Here is a 23,961-nt window from a genome sequence, read left to right as displayed (position 1 = left end):
TTGGGAAGTTTTTGCCTTCTTGCTTGACTATATGGGTATTAGTGCCTTTGGTTCAAGGCTCTTACTATAAGAAGACTTTTACCTTCTTGTATTCGTGTCTTTGGCTCAAGGCTCTTCCTTTAGCCGAGAGGTTTTTTTTTTTTTTCTAGGGTCTTTGGTTTATTTTTCATGCTAGGGTTCTCTTTGGTCTATTTTTCAAAGGGTTTCTATAGAGATCCCAAGTGCCCTGGTTTGGCAACTTCAAGGAAGAGGCTTTTTGAGTAGAAGATTTTGGTTGCAACCGTAAAATGAAGAGGAAAAAGGTAGAGAAAAAAAATGGCACCACCTCCATATGAGTTTGGAAGGGTAAAACTATTTTTGAGTGGAAATATGGCTTTTTGCTAGTTTCCTACAAACATGCCATTGTTGGACCCTTGCTATTTTTGTACCTTCTTTCCTTAGCTTTCATGCCTCATTCCTTTAACTATTCCTACTAAAAATGTGTGTCTGGATATCCTCTTTCCTTTAGCTATTCATGCCAAAAAAGGGTGTGTCTTCAAGTAGGCCCCTTGGAAAATTAAGTCAATGTAATGGATAGCTTTTGTGGGGAGGGTTTTCTCTTCCCTATTTTCTCTAATGTTTTTCCATTTTATAGGGTTGAATTTTGAGACCTTCTCATAACTTCTATGACTTATTTAAGTTTGACCTTTATTCTTATGTTACTCTATCAATGATGTGTAATGATTGATCATTTCAAATTATTTTTAACTTTGATGATTTGCTCATACTAGCGTGGTGAAATAGACTTTAGTGAGTAAATTCTCATATGATCATTTATTTGCGAGAATATACTTTGTTTGGACATGATTTGTTCAAACATAGTCTGTGTATACATAGTTTGCTCAAACATAACATGTTTGGACATTATCTATTTGAACATTGACTACCTTGGGCATAACCTGTTTGGATATATGTGGGAAAAGAGATTGAGGTTAGTACAGCTGAGATCGATCGTTAGTGACTGATCAAGCTTAGATTTAAGATGGAAGGGAATGTGAAAAGCTAGAGTGTTTTTTTTTCTCTTTCTTTCTCCCTCTCTTTTAATTCCCATATTCGTTTAGAACTAATTTATCTTTTTTGATTTGGTAAATGCTAGTCGTATCATGTATGCAGTATATGAATAATTTTATTGTGGAATATTTTGTTATGTAAAGAAGGAGTTTTGATTAGTTCCAGGTTAAGAAAAGAAGAAGGAACTGATTTGGAAATCTCATGGAAACTATATATCATGACTTTTGGATGGATTGAGTCAAGTCAAACTCGAGTTTACATCAAATTTAATTAATATTTAGTTCAAACTTAAATCTATCCTGACTTTTAAACTCTAAATTTTAGGATGGGATGGGTTGGATCTAGCTTCGCCCAATTTCAAAGGCCCGCCAAGCCCAAGAACCTGATCCGGTCCAACCCCAATCTACTCCAAATGGTCAGAACCTAATGGGCAACCTAAATGTTAAAAATGGAATTCATGGTAAGGAAAAAAAAAATGGTAAATCTCATTCACTTTTAACTTTTAAGTATTAAGAAGTAAATTTTCTTTTCAGTTTTCTTTTTAACCTTAATTTAACCCATTGTTTGGTAGGTGGGAAAATCATGGTAGCAGAAGAACCTAGAAGAAAGAAAATTGACTTTTTTTTTAAAAATACGCGTCCCATGTCGAAACTTCTCTGCTAAGTCATCTCATTCATCTCCCTACAACTCTCTTTCCATACTCCTCCTTCCGTTAATCCTCACATATATACTCCTCAGAATTCATCTCTCCACCTCAGATTCCGTTTCTTGGCTCATAAGCATTCATAAAGAACACAACACTATGGAGTTCTTGAACAATGCTAAAGCTATCAGACTCAGAAGCCACCTCAACAAGTACCTAGTCGCCGCCGACGACGAAGAAACAGTCTGGCAGAGCCGCATCGGCTCTTCCCGGCAAGCACGTTGGGCGGTGGAACTCGTCCAGGACAAGGCCAACGTCATCCGTCTAAAAGGCTGCTATGGCCGCTACCTCACCGCCTCCGACGAAGTTTTCCTCCTCGGCTGGACCGGCAGAAAGGTTGTCCAAACCCTTCCTACGTCTAAAATGGACCCTTCCACCGAGTGGGAGCCCATAAAGGAAGCCTTCCAATTGAAGCTCAGAGCAAAGGGAGGCAAGTTCCTGCGCGCCAATGGCGGTACTCCGCCGTGGAAGAACTCCATCACCCACGACATCCCTCAGAGGACCGCCACGCAAGATTGGGTCCTCTGGTCGGTCGACATCGTTGACATCACCCACTCCGAGTCCCCTGCGAATTACATTTCTCGGGCGTCGAGCTTCTCTTCTCAGCCTGACGATTTCACCTGCTCCGACACCGGGTCGCCGATGGGCTCCGTTCCCGGTTCACCGGTGGCCTTCCACGGTCGGTCCAGACTAGCATCTAGTAGGCAGGTACGCTCAGAGTACTAATATGCCCTGATCTTTATTTGTAACTGAACCCACCGTAGGAATTAATCTTGAACAGAATAGTAATCATCCAATTATTTTGCTTCATTTCGCAGAAAATCAAAAATGAAAAATAAAAAAATAAAAAAAATAATTAAATTTTGTCAAAATATTTTTATAGTCTAACATGCCCTTGATTTATCCTCCTCCAAGTGGGGCTTCACCAACATTTATACCTCAAACAACCTTCTTTGGTGGCCTTTCATTTAATTTTCTTTATTAGTTTTTATAAACCCACTTGACTAATCATCATGAATTTGGAAAAAACATTTTCTAACCCATAAAGTTAATTTTATGGAGAAGTCTTTTATGGGGGTGAATATTTTATTAGAAGTAATGTAAGTGGCTTTTATGCATTTTGAATTATTTATTTATTTATTTATTTATTTTTCTATTTAGATGCCTGCTCACCAAGAAGATGATGATGAAAGATCAAAATCCCAGATGGACTATGTTGATAAACCCTCCGAGAAAACGAACTTCACTACATCAAAGTCAAGGGAGAAAACTTTTGATGCGGCTTGGAAGGTATTGATATATAGTCTTTATATAATCATTATGTCACTATCAAATTGCTTGCTTGTACATGTTTCTTTCCGAAGAAAATCACATTATATATCATATAAGGTGTTGTAGTCAAAATCGGTTTGATATACGTTAATGTTAGATTATTATTTTAATATTTAGTGGATGTTTGATAAATTAATTTAAGTCATTAAATAAATTAAGTATATTTGATAAAATTAATTTTTAAAGTAAAAAATATAATAAATAGAAATAATTAACTTATTATTAATTCTATATATTTATTTTACTTTTTTTTATTTTAATTTGTTTTTTTATTACTTCATTATTTTTATTGTTACTTGAACTTCTTTATCTTAATTATAATTTATGAGAATAAATATGTTGATGATTAAAAATAAATTTTAAGTTAATTTTATCCAACAATCTTAATAACTAAGTAATAAGTTTTAAGTTAATAACTAAATTATAATTAACCTAAACAATTAAGTAATAAGTATTATTAAATTTTACCCAAGCCTTTGAAGTTTTTATATAATTGCTTAGCTTCTAAGTTTTTTGCTTAAATATTTTTGATAATTTTTCTTTTTATATAAAATCTAGAATTTTTTTAAAATGTTCTTAGGACTATGATTATTTAATTTTATAAATTTTCATAATTAATACTTAAAATCGTTTAATTTTTTAATAATAATAATAAATAGCATTAATTACATTACAACTATAATGTAATAATTTTCTGGTTGACCCTCTAACAAAAGTCTCTAGCTCTGCCATTGGTCAGACTAATTTTTATTAAATATAAGAGTAATTTTGATATTTTAAAACATTTGAATGTGGGATTCATAGTGGAATACACTTTCTCTATTTTATTTTGAATGGATCAATCAGTGGTGGATGTTTTTCTTCTGGCAGATTACTCCTGACCATGAAGCTGGCTATGGAAGATCAAAATCCCAAATGGACAATGCTGACAAACCCTCTGATCAGACAAACTTCAGTCCCCCAAATCCTAGGGACCAGACTCACGATCTTAATTCATCTCCCAAGGTACTTGAGCAACAAACTCTATACATGATTCATGAAATCACTCATAAAGTTTTAATTCCATGATTCCATCGTCATATTTGCAGGCCCCAGACGTTGTCCCATCTACCATTCCAACTGCTGTTTCATATCCTACTGTGAAAACCACTGCTTCTATGGCTAAGCAATCATCAACTCAAATGGAAGATAAGCTATACTCAGTGTTCAGTGAACTTGAAAGCATAGTAAGCGATGTGGGTAGTTCTCAAACTTCCTTCTCAGAGCCAAGAATGGAAGATGAAGCCTTAGAAATGTCAGCAGTGCCATCTAGAGAGGAGATAAGGCAAGCACAAGTTGCCCTCAAGGAGTGTCTTCTTTTAGAATTCTCTCAGCTCAAGCAGGCAAGAGTGAGAGCCAAGTTCATTTTAGCTCTCTCAACGCTGAGCATCGCGGAAGGGAGTCTTTCACAAGAACAAATGGACGCAACCCACTATTTTCTGTCCAATTTCAATGTCCTAATGGTGAAGTTTGATCGTGCAGAAAGGCAGTTGGCTGAGTGCAACAACTTCTTGCGCGACAAAAATGGAGCTTATGATGAATTGAGGGTGATTAATGAGTCTAATCTTGAGCTCAAAGCTCGTATAGATCAACTTAATGAAGAGGAAGAAGAACTTTTGAGAAGGATTGAGGAGATTAGAGGGATGAAAACCAAGCTAGCGAACAAGAGGATGGAATTGGGTGAAGAGTCCAAGTCTGCACTCTCAAAATGGAATGAGTTTGGATCGCTTGAACCAGCAGCTTTGTCAAGGCAGAAGAAATTTGAGAAAAGAAGACGTGAGATTCTTGAAGATTGGTCCAATTTGAAGGCGTTGTTTGATTGATTAAATTGCATTTTGTTTGTAATTTTTTTTTTTTTGGTTATTATGAGGTCATGTCAATGATTTCATTCTCCAATGCATTTTGTTTGTAATTTTTTTTGGTCATCATGAGGCCATGTGAATGACTTCATTCTGCGATGGCCTGAGGTATATTTTGGTTATTAAATTATTAAGAAATATATATATATATATATATTTTGCATAAAATAAATAAGACCCAGAAAAAAAAATCTTAGTTTTAAAAAATCCACGAAAAAATAAATATTGTAAAATATTTAAGGATGAAAAAAATTATTTAGGAATATAGTTTATTAATTTTTTATTATTTTAAAATATATATTTTCCCTTTTTCTTCTCTTTAAATTTTCGTTTGCTTAATCAAATATTGCATAAAAAAAAAGTAGCGAGAATTGTGTTTTAAGATGAGATCAACCTCAAAACTGACCAAAGATCCTTATATCATGCACATTTAAGTCCAATACCTAAATCAAATGTAAAAATTAAGTTAAGTTGAAAGATATTATTCTTCATTAATCCCTAAAATACCATTCACCCCTATATAGGCACGTAGTGATTGTGAATTTCAATTTTTTTGTGTTTTTTTTTTCCCTTTTCTATTACCCATTTCTAATTTCTTGCTTTTTTTTTTCTTTCAATCTATATTTCTATTTTATGTCAAATAAAAAGCAATAAGTTTTTTTTTTTTTTTTTTTTTTTTCATTTTTAAAGATATATCGCCGAAATATCGTGTATCGATGGACAGCGACACGATATTTCACGGAGAAATATCGCTGGACCGATATTTCAGAATAAATCGTGGAAAATCGCCGATTTCTCGCGATAAATCGGCGATTTTGGCGATAAATCGGCGATTTTTCACGATATATCGCCTGGTCAACGCGGGTCAAACGAAGTCAACCCCGCTACAGTACAGTCAACGCGCTACAGTGCCCACGCTACAGTGCTCCACAGTGCCCCGCTACAGTAGCTTCCCATAATCCCATTTGCTGCCGAGGGGATTTGAACCCCAAACCTTTTGGTTTGGGGTTCAACCACTTACCGTTTGGGCTAACTAGCCCCTTGATATATAATGTGCAAAACATATATATATACTTAAACTCAGTATGAAAATATTAAAAGAATATTTTAAAAAGCAAATTAATTATAATTAAATACAAGATCTTTTAATTAATTACCAAAAATATAAAATTATATAATTTTCTTCATAATGTTTTTAATATCATTAATAATTAATTAAATATTAAAAAAATTATATATATATCATAATTTATTTATATTGTTTAATACAATTGAATTAAATGGATCATATTTTAATATTAATATATATTTTAAAATTAGACATATTATAATCAAATATCATAATATTATGTGTAATTTAATAATAAATATACACTTATAAAATTCATATTTTTATTGATACATACGATATTATTATCAAATATAATAAATCATGATATACATATATCAAAATTTTCAATAAAATAACTTTAGAATGTCTATTATACTTCTAATTATATTATTATGAGGTTTTCTTTACATTTTTATGAGTTTTTAACAATTTTAAGCTTATCAATATTTTTTTCCAAAATATCCGCCGATATATCTCCGATATATCCGATATATCCGTAAAATCGAAGTACCGATATATCCGTGATTACCGATATTTTCATCCTTGATTATAACTAAGGATAAAATTTTTGGGATTTTTCATACAAATATCTTTTTATCTTTTTGTATTTATCTTTTAGTTTAATTTTCATTTTTTATTTTAAATTTACATTACCCTTTTATTTATATTTTTCTCTTATTTTTATATTTTTCATATTAACCATATTTTAAAAAATTGACTATCACTTCACTTTTATTATATATGTTAGAAAAATTAGGCTAATCCAACCTATGGTAATCACCTTAAAGGGGGGGGTGAATAGGGTGATGATCTCTTTTTACAAATTTAAATTATGTGAATGTAAGAGACAATTATATGCAAGTATATAATAAACAATATAAAGACAATTACATATAAATTAAAAGAGTAGGGAAGAGAGAATGCAAACACAAGATTTTATAATGGTTCGGCGCAACCCGACCTACATCCACTCTCCTCTAGCTTCAATCCCAAGCTTGAGGTTCTACTAATTCAAGACTTCTAAACCAAGCCTTCAAGCAATACAATTGGATTATGGTTTCAATTCACCCTCTTGGACTTTTAGCTCTAAGCACCCTTTACACTTCTCAAGAGATATCTCACTCTTAAACAACCCCTCAAGTAATACCACATACTTGAGAAACTTCATCTCAAAGATTTACAAATAAATGATCTCACAAAATTTTAGTATAAAAACTTTAAGCTCAAATAATACAAGAAAACTAGGATTGAATTGTACACTAAAGATATGCAAGTTTTAGAATAATGGTGCACTAAAAAAACATTCTTCCAAGGTTCAAATATATTCAAGAAAAGTTTGAGAATGTTAAGTTAATGAAACAATGAAAATTGAAGCATTTTTATAGAAGAAAAAAGTCAAATTAGCCGTTAGGGGTTCGACCAGTCGAGCTGGGGGTCGACCGATTGACTACCCGTTAGCATTTAATGCTTAACATGTGACTGTTGGACCTCGATCGGAACTCAACCAAACCTTAATCGGACTTCAACCGGTTAAGGTTCAACCTTGACCGGTTGAATAATCGTTATGAAAGAAAAAGAAAGTTTTTTGCATCATCAACCGGTTGAGTTGGGGGTCGACTCGGACCTCGATCGATTGAGTCGGTGGTCGATCGGTTCTTCATCCAGTTCAACCGTTTTTTGCTAAAAAAACCAGTTTTTTGCTAAAAAAAACCAGTTTTTTCAACTTAAAACCTTTTAAACAAGTTGGAAAGACATTTGATACAAGGTTTTAGTTGAAAACATGAAATCATCCCATTTTTAAAATATTTAAAACAAAATAACTTTTTAATGATTTTAGTGCATAAATAAATAATGTAATGCATGAAAATCCTAGTGCACTAACAACCTTACAAAGAATGTAATGCATGAAAATAATGGAAAGAAAGAACATTGTTAAAACTACAAAATGATGACAATAAAAAAAAAGTTGTTCAAAATGTACAGTCTTGTACACCTCTTGTACAATTAACGTATTTTTCTTGTATAATTAGTGTAATAATCTTGTACAACGATATAAATTTCATACATATACATAAATTATGTACATATGAGTGTGTAAACTATATTCCCAATGGTTTGACATTTAAAATAATTAAAACAAATAAAACATTATTTTATTTTATTTTTAATGCAAAATGTAATTAAAAATAAGGCAAAGAAATTACTTAAAAACTATTATTTAAGTCAAATTTATTTATTTATTTCCTTTTATTCTTGGAAATAAAGAAAAAAGAATAAAAAATTTATTTAACCATGAGAAATATAAATATAAGATCGGTTAGAAAATACCAAATTTATTTATTTATTTCATTTTATTTTTGAAATTAAAGAAAATAATAAAAAAAATATCTAATAGTAAAAAATATTAATATAAGATATGTTAGAAAATAAAAATAACCCCAAATTTATTAACTTATTTCATTTTATTTATTTAAATTAGAAAGTATTTTATTTTAATAGATCAAAATGTGCACAATTAATCTATTACTTTGTTAATTATGGATATATTAAAATTTTCTATTACACAAAAAATAGAGAAAATAAAATTAAAAAGAGTAATAATAAATAAATATAATTTAGTTATTTTATTATTTTTCATGTAAAAGATAGTTACATAAAAAACATAATTGACTAATTCCTTTATTTAATTGTAAACATATTATATATTTTTATTTTTTTATTAAAATAACTAATAGAAAAAATAAAAATGGATAATCAATGAATGAAATTTAATTTTTTTATTATTTTTATATAAAAAATAAAAATCATATTACCATATTTTTTTAGAAAGTATTTTTTAAATAGTTTTTTAATATAATTTTTTATTTTTAAATAGCCCATCCGATCCCAAACCACAATTCTCCCTCAAAAAGTATAAGCTAAAAAGTGGCTCAGGCTGAGCGCCACAATTTCGAAGAATTTCAGACGTGGAAAATGCACTGATGGCCACGTGTAAGCATGAGATTGACAGATTTGGCCCCACGCGTCCAAAACCAGAAAATCCATGACATCGTGGCGCGGAAACGCAACGGCTTGGCTCTTACATTCATCATCTTTCATTTGGATTCGTAGACATTAGATTAAGATTTGGATCCTGCTTTCAGAAAACTTTTCCTTATCTCATCCAATTCAACAGCGTTTACCTCGATCGATCAAATCTTTTTGTGGTTTCGATATCTGATATTTGATGGAGTTTTTTCGGAACGCGAAAACCGTAAGGCTGAGGAGCCACCATGACAAGTACCTGTTAGCAGATGAGGACGAAGAGGATGTGTGCCAAGACCGGAACGGATCGTCGAAAAGAGCGAAGTGGGAGGTGGAATGCGTGGAGGGAAACAATGTGATCCGCCTGAAGAGCTGCTACGGCAAGTATTTGACGGCCTCGAGCGTGCATTTTCTTCTGGGGACGGCTGGGAAGAAGGTGCTTCAAACGGTGCCGCCCAGGTTGGATTCGTCGGTGGAGTGGGAGCCCATTCGAGATGGGTTTCAGGTCAAGCTCAAGACCCGCTACGGCAACTTCTTGCGCGCAAATGGGGGTTTGCCGCCTTGGAGAAACTCCGTAACCCACGATATTCCTCATAGAACCGCCACCCAGGATTGGGTTCTGTGGGAAATCGATGTTACGGAGATTAAAACCCAGACCCAGACTTCCCGCCCGCCGGTGCTTTCGGTTGATCTGCCCGATTCATTAGAGTCGGAGTTCGACAAGTCCCTCATTATCCAGATCAAGTCCCCTAGAATGTCCATGCCAGAGGTTTGGTTCTTCATGTTTATTGATTCACATTCCCAAAATTTTAAAATCGTTTAACATTGAAGTGGGTGGGTGTTTGATTTTGGTTTTGTGTAGTCTAGTGATCCTTCCGCTGGGACACCAGGGAAAGCTGATGGGCGGGTCATATATTACCATGTTGCGGATGAAAATGGGGATGTCGATGATACCACTGAAGAATTTTCCTTTATTTTCAAGGGGAATGAGGTGGAGGAGCTGACTCAGAAGTTGGAAGAAGAGACAGGGCTTAAGGATATCGTGGTGTGTTCTCGGAATCCCTTGAACCAAAAGCTTTATCCCCTTAAGTTGCAGCTCCCTCCCAATAACGTGGCTATGCATGTTGTCATGGTGCCTTCTGATTCAAAAGGTTAGATTTTTTTTTTTTTTTTTGGTCTTTTCGTGCCTTTGTTTGATGGGTACTCTTTATATGGATTGCTATAGTATTGCTTGATGAATAGGAGAAACTTCTCGCTGTTTTTTGGATGCGTCCGATTGGGAATTATTGGATGACGCGGGTCACTCCCCAGATTTTTCACCGTCTTTTGCTCATCTTTTTCAACAAGCAAATTCACATAACAAGAGATGGATGCATCAATACTCTCCCCACAAGACAGTCAATGTAATTCAGAATGCATTTTCAAATATCCATTAAAATCAAAACCAACTTGGAAATTATTTCACTACATCCGGAAACAAAGCTTAAATAGTGGGGTTTCCATCCAACCGCTCAAATTGATTTGGAAAAAGTGCAATTTTATAAGTTGTGATGAGTCAAAAGGGACTGAAAAATCTGGTACAAGATAAATTGTTTCCAATGTGATTGATAAAATTGAGCCAATTGGCTTAAAAACACTAAAGAATAAAAGTTAAAAACTTGATTGATTAATGTTTACGACCATCAATTACCTTAAAATTACTTATCATCTCCTCTAACAATCTTCAATCATGAGCAACTTTAAGAGAGGATTTGAAACAATTGAACGGCTACAACGGAAATTTTGACCCGAATTTGCCAACACACAAAGTCACTTACAAGAGTCATATAGGAAATAAAGGAGGTAGTGGATGGGTCCTATGATTAATCGATTCCTGTTATTGTTTTAACATTGTGGCTTGTGAAACTATCTGGGCAATGAAACAAGATGGGTTGGAAGGAAAGATGGTTAACAACCAAGATGGAATGATAACTTAGATGTCCATATTTATCCTCCATTTATTTATTTGCCAAAATCTTTGGGAATGGCTCAAAGTTCGAAGAGAGTTTGAAGGTGATTGAACAGAATTGCTCTTCTAAGAAAAGAACATGCTTCTAGTAGTCAATATTTGTAGTCAGTTGCTTACTTCTATATCAAGTCTCTGTAGTACTTCATGTTCTTGCATTGTCATGCAGTTTATTCATCATTTACCTTGTGCATATTTCAGCGGTGGGAGAGTTTGGGAGCCCAAGGAACCCCGGATTGTCATGACCAGAGCAGGCAGCACCAGTGCACTGCATTAATGACATGAAAATTTTGCGCATAAGCTTCAGATCTGCTTGCTGTAGGATTTGGAACCCGGTTGAAAAGTTGTTGTTCCAACATGTGAACTTCAAGGCGAAAAAAGGAGCATCACAACATGCAAAACCATGAGATACCTCTTTAGTTATTGTCCTGTTTTAGTGAACCTACTAGTATTTTTGGTCTTTTTTAAGGTCTTTGCTATTTGTAGTGTGTTTAACTCTGCTAGAAATGCATTGACAAGATTTAATGAATGCTCTTGCATTGTAGAGGCATTGGATTTTCACATTGAATGGAAAATGAGAAAGTAGCAGGAGAAAAAAGCAAAAATTGGAGAAACTCCTGCTCTTCTTCCTTTATGGTATTTTATTCTCTATATGAAAGTTTGATTGTCTATATGTTGTTCACCTATGCACAGTAAGAAAAGCTGGCTATAGGCCCTTATCATTCATCCAAAGGAGCTTCATAGAAGAGAAGCTGAGGTTGAAATTTCCCTTGTTGACACTTTGTAACAACATCATTCCAATGACCAATCACCTATTGAAAAAAGGATTAACCAAAAATCAAATGTGGATTAGAAGGAGAATACCAAAATAAAAACATAAGAATAAAATTAAAGTGATACCTCGACAATTGCATCGTTATAATGAACCCAATTTTTATGCCCATGATCATAAGCAAAGCAGGTAAGATGCCGACTATGAAAACAAACCTGCAAATTAGACAAGGGTGCTGAGTAACATGACAAACTGACATGAACATTATCCACTCATCTAAATCTCCATAGATGACTGCAATATCTAAATCTCATGGCAGCTCAGAATTGAAGCAATTGTTCAAGTTTACCATAGAAATAAGGTGATACTTTCTCCCCTCATCTAAATCTCCATAGATGACTGCAATATCTATCTCAGTTGTCAGAGCTGCCAATGTTGTTGATACATCTTCTGAATTCTCAGAGACACTCTGCCACCCAAGGACTGCATTGTCCCCATCAGAAACCATTTCCATAGTACTCAATAGTATAGGAAAAAAAAAAGACTATTTCTGACAATCAGCCACTTACGAACTACAAACAGATGAGGAGGATCTGAAAGGATTTGATCAATGGAATTGAGTTTTCCACAGCCTCCTTCCTCTGGATTGCAAGTAACTTGATCATCCATCTTCACAAGCTTCAAAAGGTTGTCGAAAGAGCTGTCCATGTGGGTAATCTGAGTGGAAGTAAATTAATTCAAGCTTTACATATTGAAAATTTGAATCTAAGTTAGAAAATAACTGCTGATTTTATTAAAAAAGAAACTCTCAATAAAGCATACCTTCTTTTTTCTAAGTTCACTTGCATTTATGAGGTGAAAAAGGGAATTATACGCATGTTGCCTAGACTCACAATCGCAATGGTAGCATGCAACTCTTTCCCGAATTTTAATTCCAAATAGAGAATGTGTTATACAAATGTCGCTTGGGCAATCCAAGTGGTCCCAAGACTCCCAACCATTGCTTTCTTCTTTCTTTGTACTGAATGATAGATGAAGACCTTCAAGAATTTTATTCAAGATTTCTGAAGCATCATTCATTTCTCCCTGTAATCATTATTAAAAATGCTCAGCAATCCCTAAGTCTAACCTTTTTCCTTTGGCAGAGAATAAAAATACAAATGTAACTCAAAATTGCTGAAGACTAACAAAGTGCACAAACTTGATTACCTTCTTGTAAAGATTACTTTGAGGGTCCAAATTACTGAGAGCATCTCTTAAAGGGCCTGGACTAATCGCCTTTTTATGGCTAGATATGGATGCCGCATTTAACAAAGAAAAAATCGAGTTTAAGGAACAGTAAACACAGGCTTCATCTATCATATGCAAATGTGCTGCGGATTTCATCAACTCACGTCTAAACCATCTCAAATGCCAAAGTGACTGCATTTTCACAGAACCAACCAAGATTCAGGAACAAAAAATAGGAAATATGAACACTCGTTATAAAATATAACAGAAACTAAAACAAACAAAAAGAAGATTTAATTGTGGAATACTAACCTGTATGATTGCATTCAGGGAGCAATCGTTAGCATAATTTTCCAGACCAGCTCCACCTTGAGGCACCCCTTCACTTGACTCAGCAAAATTGTGATATGTCTCTTAAAATGAAATATAGAAAGGGAAAAAAGAAAGTGTCAGAATAGTAACCTCACTGCAGCCCTATATTCTGAAGTTGAGAGGTTATGCTTCGATATTCAAGTGTGGACATAAGAAAAGCTATGTTTCAAAGAGGTCATTCTCACATCACACACACACACACACACACACACACACACATATATATATATATATATATTAAGCAATAGAAACAACATATACTTTGTGAATCACCACAAGCTGGCCAAGTAAATGCTTTGCGGCCTAAAATATTCCACAGTTGTTAAATATGAATTTTCTTCTATTATATGAAGGGTAAATTTCAACTGTTGTTAGCATCACAGGAATAGCATTCATGTAAGTTGTCATTTGATGGCATTTGGACTTCAACCTTCTAGATTTTTGAAACTGCTCCTACAAACTCATGGCTTTCTTCCTTCTTTTCTATGGAATGCAGTTGGCCAATCAACCAAGATCATCAATTAAACTAATCCTTCATAAGAATCATATCTGACATCATTCATAGAAAAGAAGGCTCTGCAGAGGTCAGAATGGTTCTAAAAAGTCAGTTAGGAAGAGGCAAGATCCTCTCTGTAAGCCGTGAAATTGTATGACCTTGATTTAGCTGCTGCTATGCAAGAATATTGCTCAAAAATTTAAATACAAGATTTATTGAAGATATGAAGCCAGAAATTTTACAAATAAGAAGCACCTTCAAATCAAATAAGTGAAATATAATGCCTCGAAAGTACCAATTCTAAGAATAGAACAAAAGCATACTATTCTTACCATAAACATCATCCTGGTCTGAGTTTTCAGAATCTTTATGGTCGGAATCACCATAATTAGCCTCATTTGAACCATCATCACTACCTTTTGAGGAAACAAACTTTCCCTCTCCCAGCTTCTCATATAATAGAGGGAGAATTAGTGGAACTTCATCAGTCGAAGTAGTCTTCTGTTCAGCTGCTGATGAACTCTCTTGCTTTTGTAAGCCTCCTGGTGAAATTGTACCAATGGCTGTCTCATCAGAAGAGTACTGCTCTATCCTCTCCCCCAACTTATTTTGCTCAGAAGGAGACTCAAAAGTCAATTCAATCCTTCTTTCCTCTGCATCAAGCTCAACTTGACACCTAAGTTCCTGTTGTTCTACGTCCTTCCCATCTGGCGGAAACTGCTTCCCACAACTACTAGCCTAGAACACCATGAAAAAGTTAGCTCACATCATAGAAGTTATATGTTAAGCGCTCATTAGCGTAAAATAAACAAGGCAGACCCAATAGAATTAGAACCTTTAGATCCTCAGATTTTCTATAATATTTGTTCTTTTTCTTGTTCTTTGATTTTTTCTCTGTCTGTTTTTCTTTACCATCTCCTCTGTCTACACTCTTCTCGGAATCAAGGGCAAGGTCTGCTAACAATGCTTCTTCTGCAGCTAAGGCCTTCTCTGTGGCATCTTTGTCAGTCAGATCCTCCAAGTGTGCCTGGAAAAGAACTCCAAAACATTCAACTCAGCTTCACAATGAGATGAAGAAAATTGCACTACACAACCAAGAAATACAATACAAACCCCAATGAATGACTTTAGAGCGAACACCATAATTGATCTATAGGCACGAGCAGATGCTTCTCCAACCTCAAAGCCCCCCTGCTGCATAGCAGCAAGAATGCGTGCGATCCTTGCATCAATTCGGCAAAGCTGCAGTGAGACCATGAAGGAACAAATTATTCAATAGTTTTTCCTTCACCTTCATTTGTTTACTGGGAAATAACATGGAAAAAGGGAAGAAATTTTGAATCTTTAGTTTCAGTTGCTTCTGTGCGCAAAATTAAACAAATGGAAAACTCAGTTCAACCTAATCAAATAGATATATTCAGTTCAGTTTGATGAGCCCTTTTGTTTTATGGACTCTAAAGTATTAAATTTTTTAATGGTTGCAATTTTTATTTTCTTTTCCTATATTTTATTGGCAACTCAACAGAGCATTAAAGAATAAAGAAATTAATCAACAGAGCATTAAAGAATAAGTCAAGAATCATTCAGAGCTGGAAATAACTTAAACTTGAGGAGTTACATAAGAAACAAATCAGGAGAAAGTTAAAGAATAATTCACATAGTGGCAAAGCAATGCATATTGAAAACGAAAAAGAAGGAAATGTAGTAAAAAAAATTGTCATATGAATAAAGAAATTAATCTGAGAATTCCTTTATATATTTAGAATCCAAGGGTGTCAGTAAGAAATGCCCACCTCTAAAGTGGTCTGCACTTCATACTTTCGGATTGCTTTTCTCAGATCATTGGCTTCTTCAAGAAGATTTGATAGGAGATCTAACTGATGACGAATGAGTGGTGTATCGTCCACATCTGCTACTTCATGCACTTCTTTCCTCCTCTTTGAAAGGTACTCAAGATATTGTGGGACGTATACTGGATCTTGAGCACTCCTATTAAGTTCATCATCACTGATACTCCTTATTTCCTTAAGTTCTTCTTCATTGATTGAGTGCACGATTTTCATGTTGCACAAACTCCATAAGGGGGGAAATTCCTTATCAAGAAAACCATGGACTTCAATTTTTTTATGTTTTCTATCATCTAATAGGCATGCCCATGATTCCAATTTTTCCTCAATGGAACGACCCACAAATAACCATGGCACAAAAATACCACCACCTGGCAGTGTATCATCGTCATGATCCTCAAGGGAAAAAGTTGATCCAGAGCCCTCATTTGAATTGGAATTGTTAGATGTGCTGACATCAAGCTCTCCTGTCACTAAGCGTTCATCCAAAAGGAGATATGATGAGTCTATAGAAACACCAATTGTTTCTTTGATTTCAGACTTCTGAGCTTCAGCAGGTGCCCCACCCTCTTCAGGAAATTTGGTTATACCACAAATATAGGCTATTGAGTGCAAAAATCTTAGGACTTTTTCAAGTTGAGGAAATTCCAAAAGGCAGATTCCCAGAAGAGTGTTGTCCAAGCCAAGATTCCTAAGCTGCAATTCTGAAGCAAATATCTGCAGCTCCTCCAGGGTGTACCGTATCACCTGGAGAACATGCGTTCTTGAAAGGTATCTGCCTTTCAGAAGCATTTGTAACATGCCCTGGATTTTTGCAAGGGTTTTTGCACGACGAGGGTAATCAGGTAATGGCCACTCACTCCCCTCAGGTTCATGGTTTCCACTTTTTTCATCATTTTGATTACCAATCTCTGCTTCCATCAACATTTCATCAAATTGTTTCTTCATTTCTTCTACAGAATAGGATTCAGGAGGATCTTTAATGCAATTTTGCAGATGGACATCCATGTCCATCACTGTACACTCAACATGACTAGACGACTTGCGTTTCAACTCATCTTCACTAATTTGCAATACGGCACGGGCATCCTCTGGCTTCCATCCACCTTTCTCAATAATGTCAACCCAATCACTATCAATTTCTTGTGGCTGAAATAAGCTCAAGCTCTCTGAAAGCCCCCCCATATGCTCAGCAAAATGCTCCGCATACAACAACAGATCAGTAAATTTCTCAGCACAAACACAACACTCCATAAACTTCCAAGAATCATTCTCCTGCAAGAAACCTATAGCTTCCGACAGAACTGCCACCGCCAGATCATTGTTGGCGAACCTATTAAAATGCTCTTTTAGATCACATATCCTTACTTTAAGAAATCCCCTCTGCGTATCAGCACTTAAGGAGTTCCAGTACCCCTGAACTTGAGTGATCTTATCTCCCAAAGCAGTGAGCTTCTTGATATTTGTAAGAGTCTTTCTTCGTTCTAGTATACGAGCTCCCAAAGTCATCTCTCCCTCTTCTTGGAAGTCTTCTTGGAAGTCCATGGATTGCAATGTCTTCTGGGTCACCCTAACTGCTTCCGATTTGGCTTTAATCTGCTTCATTTTTCTCATGGCATTAGCCATATATTTGTGCTTAAATTGCTCATCATCAAAATTCACATTCTTCTGCTCTAGCTGCCACACTATATACCTCGAACAGAGAAACAGGGCCTCCATGTGCTTATCCAGAATCCCACGGGCTAGGCCACGTTCTTGCAAACGCTGCCTCGTCCGTCCAGCCACCTGCATCACCTCTCTGTACGCATCTGCATTGCTGGCCAAGTCAAAGATCAACGACGGATAAAAACAAAAGTACTTTAACTCGTCCGGGTCCAGTGACATAGCTCGCTGCACGGGCTCCAACGCGTTCTTTAAATACCGCTTTTTGGCGGTAGGATCTTTCATCGACTTAGCTTGTGTACAAATTAAACCAGCGTAAGAAAAGTGAACCTGGGCTGAGCTCGGGTTGCGCGAGCTCAACTCTTTCATGATCATAAGGGCTCTCCTGTGGTTCCCTTTTTCGGACGTCTTTTCGGCCCTCGCGATCTCGGAAGTGATATGCGCTTCCGTTTTTTCCTCCTCCACCGCCTTGTCTGCCGCCGGAGAAGGAGTGGGGAGATTCTTAGAGCGCAAACCACCGCCTCGCTTCTTCCTACCCATTTCTTGATCCGAATCAGATACACAATTCAATGGAGAAAGAAAGATGAAAGAAAGATAAAAGAAAGAAATGCTAATATAAAGAAACGCTGAAATGAACTGATTTTGCAGGCGAAGAGGATTCCTGAAGAATCGTTTGATTTTGGGTCTGTGAATGAAGAAATGATTTGGAAGGTGCCGGTGTATTATAATAGATGCGGAATTCTGTTACATTGGTCAATCAGTGGAACCGTTAGCTCGGTACTCGGCGGGAAACATTATTCCATATTGAAATGTGATTATTAGCAGTATTAATTATTTACAAAAAGTGTAAGATATGATAAAATTATTTAAAGACTTTTTATTTTTAGGGCTATTTTATTAAAAGGGTTTCAAACTCCAAATTTGGAAGAATCACCTTTTTTTTAAAAAAAAAAGAAAAAGAAATCCTTCAATGACTATATATGCTATTTTCAATATAAGAAAATTATTTTTTATTTATATATATAAATATAACAAAAAATCATTTGTTGGGAGTCCAACTTTGTGATGATTTTTTTATTGATTGAGCTTTTTTTTTAATATGGTATTAAAAAATTGTTTAAATATAACTCCGAAAATTAGAGTGAAACTTTGTTATTGAAGGATTTGCCATAAAATATGAAAATTGATTAGATTGTGGGAACTTATAAATGATTATTCATATTGATATAAGCATTCTTATGATTCTCGAGGAGACCTCTAATGAAATATTTATTCATTTTTCTTCTTGAACATTCTTATTCTCTTCTATTTTCTTCTTCTCATTCTTTTATTTTACATTATTAGCACGAGCGTAATAGAAGGGTACTAGGCTATAGCATAAGAGCACAAGATAAAGGCTATAGCAAAGCCAAAAGTCTCAATTTTTTTTTAAATGTTTTTTTAAGTGATAAGGTAAGTGATGATATAACCTTTTATTTTCTATAGTTATTATATTTTTTTGCACTGTCATGGTCAAATAACAAGCAAACTTGTACTACTAGGCATATGATAAAGCCTAATTATGTAGCTTGTAGTATGGCAGCCTCCCAAGAAATGGCACAAGAAATTCTTTCTGTTTTCCATCCAATTATTTCATTGGAATGAAAAAAGCAATAAGAAATTCATTATGTAGCTAGAATTTTGGTTCCTTGTTTCCATACCATACTATGATTCACTTCACGGGAATAGAAACCGAATAGGAATGGAAATGAATGTAAATCATCATACCACATTGAAGAGAAGTCAGAATTCGATTTGAATTTTTTTTTTTTTTTCTTTTAAGTAAGTAATTCAAATGCAATAAGGAATGGAAATTAGCTAAATAAACTCATGCAGAAAAAGGGAGATGATATCCAAACAGATAATTACAAAGGGGAAGAGTAGTGGATCGAAAAGGATAGACCAACATCATCCATAGAAAAGAGGGCTTGACAGGGATCAGAATGGTTTATTAAGGCAGGAAGAAACTGGCAGGATGGTCTCAAAATTTTGATCAGTGTTGATGAACTAGTACAAGATCTATGAAAGGCATGAAGCCAAAGCTTCACAAATAATGAGCACCTCTAGAGGACATCAGAAAAATGAAATGCCATGAAAATACTGGTGCTTGGTTACAGAACTAGCTTACCATTGTTACCACGAGCATTATCCTGACCCGAGTGCATAGAATCTTCATTATGGGATCCACCACCATCAGTCTCATTTGAACTACCTGAAAAGCCCTCACTGCTTACTCACACTTGGACCATGATCTTCACTAGGTTTTGAGAATCAAACAGGCGTTTCCTCTGCTAACTTCTCTGTAAATTGTGGGGCCACTAATGGAATTGTGCCAATGAAAATTGTGGCACTAAGTTTTGGGGCTTCTTCTGCTGATGACCTCTTGGCTGTCTCACCAGAAATCTGCTGCTGTATCATCCCACCCACCTTATTTTGCTCAGCAAGGTGCTTTTGTTTAGATTCATTCTCAATTTGCAGTTGAAACTCCAAAATTTCTTTGAGCTTTCTTTCCTCTGCTTCAAGCTCTAGTTGAAGCCTTAGTTCCTCTTCTGGTTGTTTTATTTCACCAGCACTTATAGGAATACCAATCTTGGAGTTTGGATTTTGATCATCAAATGCATCAGGAAAGTAACTGAATCAAGAAATGCATTACATGAATTATACTTCAATAAAAGAAAAGAAGGTAAATAAATGAATTGTGGAAAAGAGTGTGATCTATTGACTACTTAACGCTTGTTTTGCATCCTCCTCATGTAGCAGAAGCTGCTCATTACCACTACTAGCCTACAATGCCATGAAAATCATTAGGCAAGATCTATAAGGCAATCATTATGGTAAAAGAACCAGAACCAGACCCAACAGAGTTAAAACCTTTAGATCCTTGGCTTTTCTATAAGATTTGTTCTTTTTCTTATCCTTTGATTTTCTCTGCATCTGTTTTGTATTATAACCTCCTCTGCTTATATTCTTCTCGCTGTCAAGGGCAAGCTGTGCTAACAATGCTTCTCTTGCAACATCAGACTTCTTTATAGCATCTTTGTCAACCAGATCCTCCAAGCGTGCCTGGAAAGGAGATTTTAACTCCAAGAACATTCCACTTTGGTCCACAATTTGATGAATAATATTACAGAGAAAAAACAAGCAACCAAACAAACAAAGAAATCCTACGAACCCGCACAAATGACTTTAGAAGGATCACCATAATTGATCGATAGTCAAGAGCAGATGCTGCCCCAAGCTTCAAGTCCTGCTGTCGCATAGCAGCAACAACCCGCATAATCCTTGCATCAATTCTGCAAAGCTTCAGTAAGACCAGGAAAAAACAAGATTATCAATAGTTTTGGTCACTTGGAAATTAAAGGGAAAAAAAAGGAAAAGAAAATCAATCATTAGTTTTAGTTCCTTCTGTTTCAAAAAATAGAAAAAATGTAAAATATAATTCAACTAGATCAAACAGTAGTCTTTTTTTTTTTTTTTTCCAGTTCAATGGACCTTTTTGTTTGTTGGTTGTTTGAGTAATGAAAATGGCAATTCTCTGACTACTCATTATTTTCCTACATTTCTTGGCAATCAAACAGTATTAAGGGATGCCCATGGAAAAACTTTCAGGGTTCATGAATCATGAAATGCTAGAAAATGATTTAAAAATCAAGAGTGGCCTAAGAAACAGATAAGAAATGACTCAGAGAAAGTTAAAAAGTAAATCTAGAAGTAGAGAAACAAAAAAAATTTGAGCATATCAACAAAAGAAATTTATGAGCAATCTGAGAGTTTTGTTCTAAACTCAAAATCAAAGAGTTGGGATGCAGCTATACTAAGTCGAGTGTCTGGCAGCAACACACACCTCCAGAGTGACCTGAACTTCATATCTTCGGATTGTTTCCTCTACAATTGTGTCTGATTTCTGCAGGTGTTCCTGATCAGGTGAAGGAGAAGCCTCACAACTGAGCAGATTAACGCTCATAGTGTGTACCTCTTTAAGGATATTTGATATGAGATCTAACTCACACTTATAGCTTAGAAGCATATCACCATCATCCACCTTAACCTCTCTTCGCAGCTGCTCCAGGAGGTACTCATAATATTGTGGGAGATACTCAGGATCTTGGGCCCTCCTCTTGGATTCCTCAAGACACACACGCTCAATTGCCTGGAGTGCATCTTCATAGATTGAATGCATGCTCTTTTTCTGACACAAACCTTCTAAGTGGGAAAGTTCCTTCTGAAGGATGTGGAATATTTTCATTCCTAGATGTTTCTTATCTTCCCTTAGACATGCCCATGATGCCAATTGTTCCCCAATGGAACAACCCGAAAATAACCAAGGCACTAAGGAATCACCATCTGGAAGCACATCATTTTCATGATCATCAATAGCTGAAGTTACTGCAGAACCATCATCTGCAATGGCATCATTATATGTGCTGAGATTAAGCTCCCCTCTGAGTGAGCGTTTATCCAAAAGCAGACATGATGAATCACTAGAAAAAACAATTCTTTCTTTGATTTCAGACCCCTGTGCTCCAACAAACACCTTATCTTTGGAGCTACCCTTTTCAGAGCACTTGGTCACACCACAAATATAAGCAACAGACTGCAAAAATCTAAGGACCTTTTCAAGCTGAGAGACTCCCAAAAAACAGATGCACAGAGGTGTGTGGTCCAGGCCATGATTTAGAAGTTGGGACACTGAAGCAAAAATCTGCAGCTCGTCCATGGTGTATTGCATAACCTGGAAAATATGTCTTGTAGCCAGATGTCTCTGTCTAAGAAGCATTTGAAACATGGCCTGGATCCCCTTAAGGGTCCTTTCACGTTGAGGATCATTAGATAATGGCCACCCTGGCCAATCATTCTCCCTAGGTTCATGGTTTCCACCTTCATCCTTTTGATTACCAATCTCCACTTCCATGAACTCTTCATCAAACTGTTTTTTCTTTTCTTCTGTAGAGTAGGATTCCCAGTGATCTTTAATGCAAATTTCCAGATAGTCATCCATGTCAATCATTGTATGTCGCTTAACGATACTAGAAGACCAGCTTTTCACCTGATCTTCACTGTTTTGAAATACTGCAAGGGCATCCACTGGCTTCCATATAGCTTTCTCAATAATCTCAACCCAATCTCTATCAATTTTTTGTGGCGTAACTTTGAGCATTTTTGGTGAAAGTTTCCCCACATGCTCTTCCATAAAATGCTCTACATAGGGTGACAAATCAGTGAATTTCTCATCACAAACACAACATGCCATGAACTTCCAAGTCTTATTATTTTCCGCAAATGCTATAGCTTCCGATAAAACAGCCGCAGCCAAATCATCCTTAGACGAGCTAAAATACGCTCTTAGATCACTAATTCTCACTTGAAGCAATCCCCTCCTTGTATCGGAACTCAAGGAGTTCCAATACTTCTTCACTTGATTAATCCTATCTCCCAAAGAAACCATCTTCTTGATATTTGCAGACTTCTTTCTTCGTTCAAGTCTAAGAGCTCTGGAAGACAACTCTTCCTCTCCTTCTTCCAGAGGCAGGGACTCCAACGTCTTCTGCGGCACCCTGGCAGCTTCCATCTGGGCTTCAATCTCCCTCCTTCCTTCAGTACTAGTCCTCAATTTCTTCTTCTCTTCCTTTGAATTAAACTTGAATTTCTCCTCCAAGTCCCCGAGCCCAAGCTTCATCATCATAGTCGAATACATATTAATTGTGGACTTCTTAACCAGCGCCTCCAACTCCTGATGCAGTTCTGCCATCCGTGATTGAGGCATTAACTGATCCAACTGGTCACCCTCTTGCAGGAACTTCAATGCCCGTTGACACTCACGCATCACCTCCTGATACGATTCCTTATCGTCGGCCAATTCGAAGAGCAAATGGGCGTAGAAATGAGCGTACTCAACCGACTTAGGTGACAGAAACCTGGCTCGCCGCGCCGGCTCCACTGCATTCTTGAGATGCCGCTGTTTGATATTAGGATCGTCGATTAAAGCAGCTAGGTTAAAAAGCATAGCACCTCGAACATTGTGAGCGAGAGCAGAGCTCTGGTGGCGCCTGCACAACTCCTGCATGAGCTTCAGGGCTTTCTTGTGGTTCCCGCGGCGGAAAACCGACTGGGCGCGCTCGATCTCCGGTTTGATCACCTTGTCCAATCCGGCGGCTGCCGCTGCTCCCTCAGCCACCGACTTTGGAGCCGCCTTGGACCCAGACCCGGAACCAGATCCTCGGTTCTTGAGCCCCATTTCTTGATTCGAACACAACTCAATCGATCAATGAAGAAGAATAGAGAGAATAATGGAGAGATTTGCTGAGGAGGAAGAAGAAGATTCGAGAAGAATTCAAAGGCCTGTATACGTGGAAGTGAATCTTCATGAGTGAGATTTGGTGGTGGTGACGTGGTAATTCTGTTGTAACGGACGCGAGTTCT

General features: G+C 36.1%; 2 protein-coding genes across 2 annotated transcripts; one reads left to right on the top strand and one right to left on the bottom strand.

The window, feature by feature from the left end:
- The first annotated feature begins 1,742 nt into the window (after positions 1-1,742).
- LOC117929979 lies at positions 1,743-11,409 on the top strand. The gene is made up of 7 exons (XM_034850427.1): positions 1,743-2,461; positions 2,915-3,043; positions 3,956-4,090; positions 4,174-4,937; positions 9,317-9,887; positions 9,981-10,269; positions 11,325-11,409. The coding sequence occupies exons 1-7, from the start codon at positions 1,853-1,855 to the stop codon at positions 11,366-11,368; spliced, it is 2,541 nt and encodes an 846-aa protein (XP_034706318.1). The 5' UTR covers positions 1,743-1,852; the 3' UTR covers positions 11,369-11,409.
- Positions 11,410-11,734: 325 nt separating this feature from the next.
- LOC117929974 lies at positions 11,735-23,857 on the bottom strand. The gene is made up of 17 exons (XM_034850418.1): positions 21,386-23,857; positions 20,714-20,842; positions 20,413-20,604; positions 20,273-20,325; positions 19,815-20,173; positions 19,657-19,753; positions 15,787-18,187; positions 15,107-15,235; positions 14,829-15,020; positions 14,326-14,731; positions 13,438-13,538; positions 13,105-13,317; positions 12,718-12,981; positions 12,465-12,612; positions 12,245-12,378; positions 12,024-12,110; positions 11,735-11,935 (listed from the first exon to the last, which is right to left on the bottom strand). Exons 1-17 carry the CDS (start codon positions 23,774-23,776, stop codon positions 11,843-11,845), a joined length of 7,389 nt encoding a protein of 2,462 aa, XP_034706309.1. The 5' UTR covers positions 23,777-23,857; the 3' UTR covers positions 11,735-11,842.
- Between the last annotated feature and the right edge of the window lie 104 nt (positions 23,858-23,961).

The sequence above is a fragment of the Vitis riparia genome, chromosome 14 (assembly GCF_004353265.1).
Source record: "Vitis riparia cultivar Riparia Gloire de Montpellier isolate 1030 chromosome 14, EGFV_Vit.rip_1.0, whole genome shotgun sequence".
In the NCBI taxonomy this organism is placed as follows: domain Eukaryota; kingdom Viridiplantae; phylum Streptophyta; class Magnoliopsida; order Vitales; family Vitaceae; genus Vitis; species Vitis riparia.
The sequence above is the reverse complement of the archived record's forward strand: the minus strand, read 5'-3'. Positions and strand labels throughout refer to the sequence as shown.

What these genes read in the sequence shown, in the direction of transcription:
- LOC117929979 (XM_034850427.1), top strand. Translation starts at nt 1,853, where the DNA reads ATGGAGTTCTTGAACAATGCTAAAGCTATCAGACTCAGAAGCCACCTC. An exon ending in CTTTTGATGCGGCTTGGAAG is followed by an intron (nt 3,044 to 3,955) that starts GTATTGATATAT and finishes TTCTTCTGGCAG; the next exon opens with ATTACTCCTGACCATGAAGC. An exon ending in CTAGAATGTCCATGCCAGAG is followed by an intron (nt 9,888 to 9,980) that starts GTTTGGTTCTTC and finishes GGTTTTGTGTAG; the next exon opens with TCTAGTGATCCTTCCGCTGG.
- LOC117929974 (XM_034850418.1), bottom strand. Translation starts at nt 23,776, where the DNA reads ATGGGGCTCAAGAACCGAGGATCTGGTTCCGGGTCTGGGTCCAAGGCG. An exon ending in AGCAGAGGAAACGCCTGTTT is followed by an intron (nt 19,754 to 19,814) that starts GATTCTCAAAAC and finishes AGGGCTTTTCAG; the next exon opens with GTAGTTCAAATGAGACTGAT. An exon ending in AAAGTAATCTTTACAAGAAG is followed by an intron (nt 12,982 to 13,104) that starts GTAATCAAGTTT and finishes TAATGATTACAG; the next exon opens with GGAGAAATGAATGATGCTTC.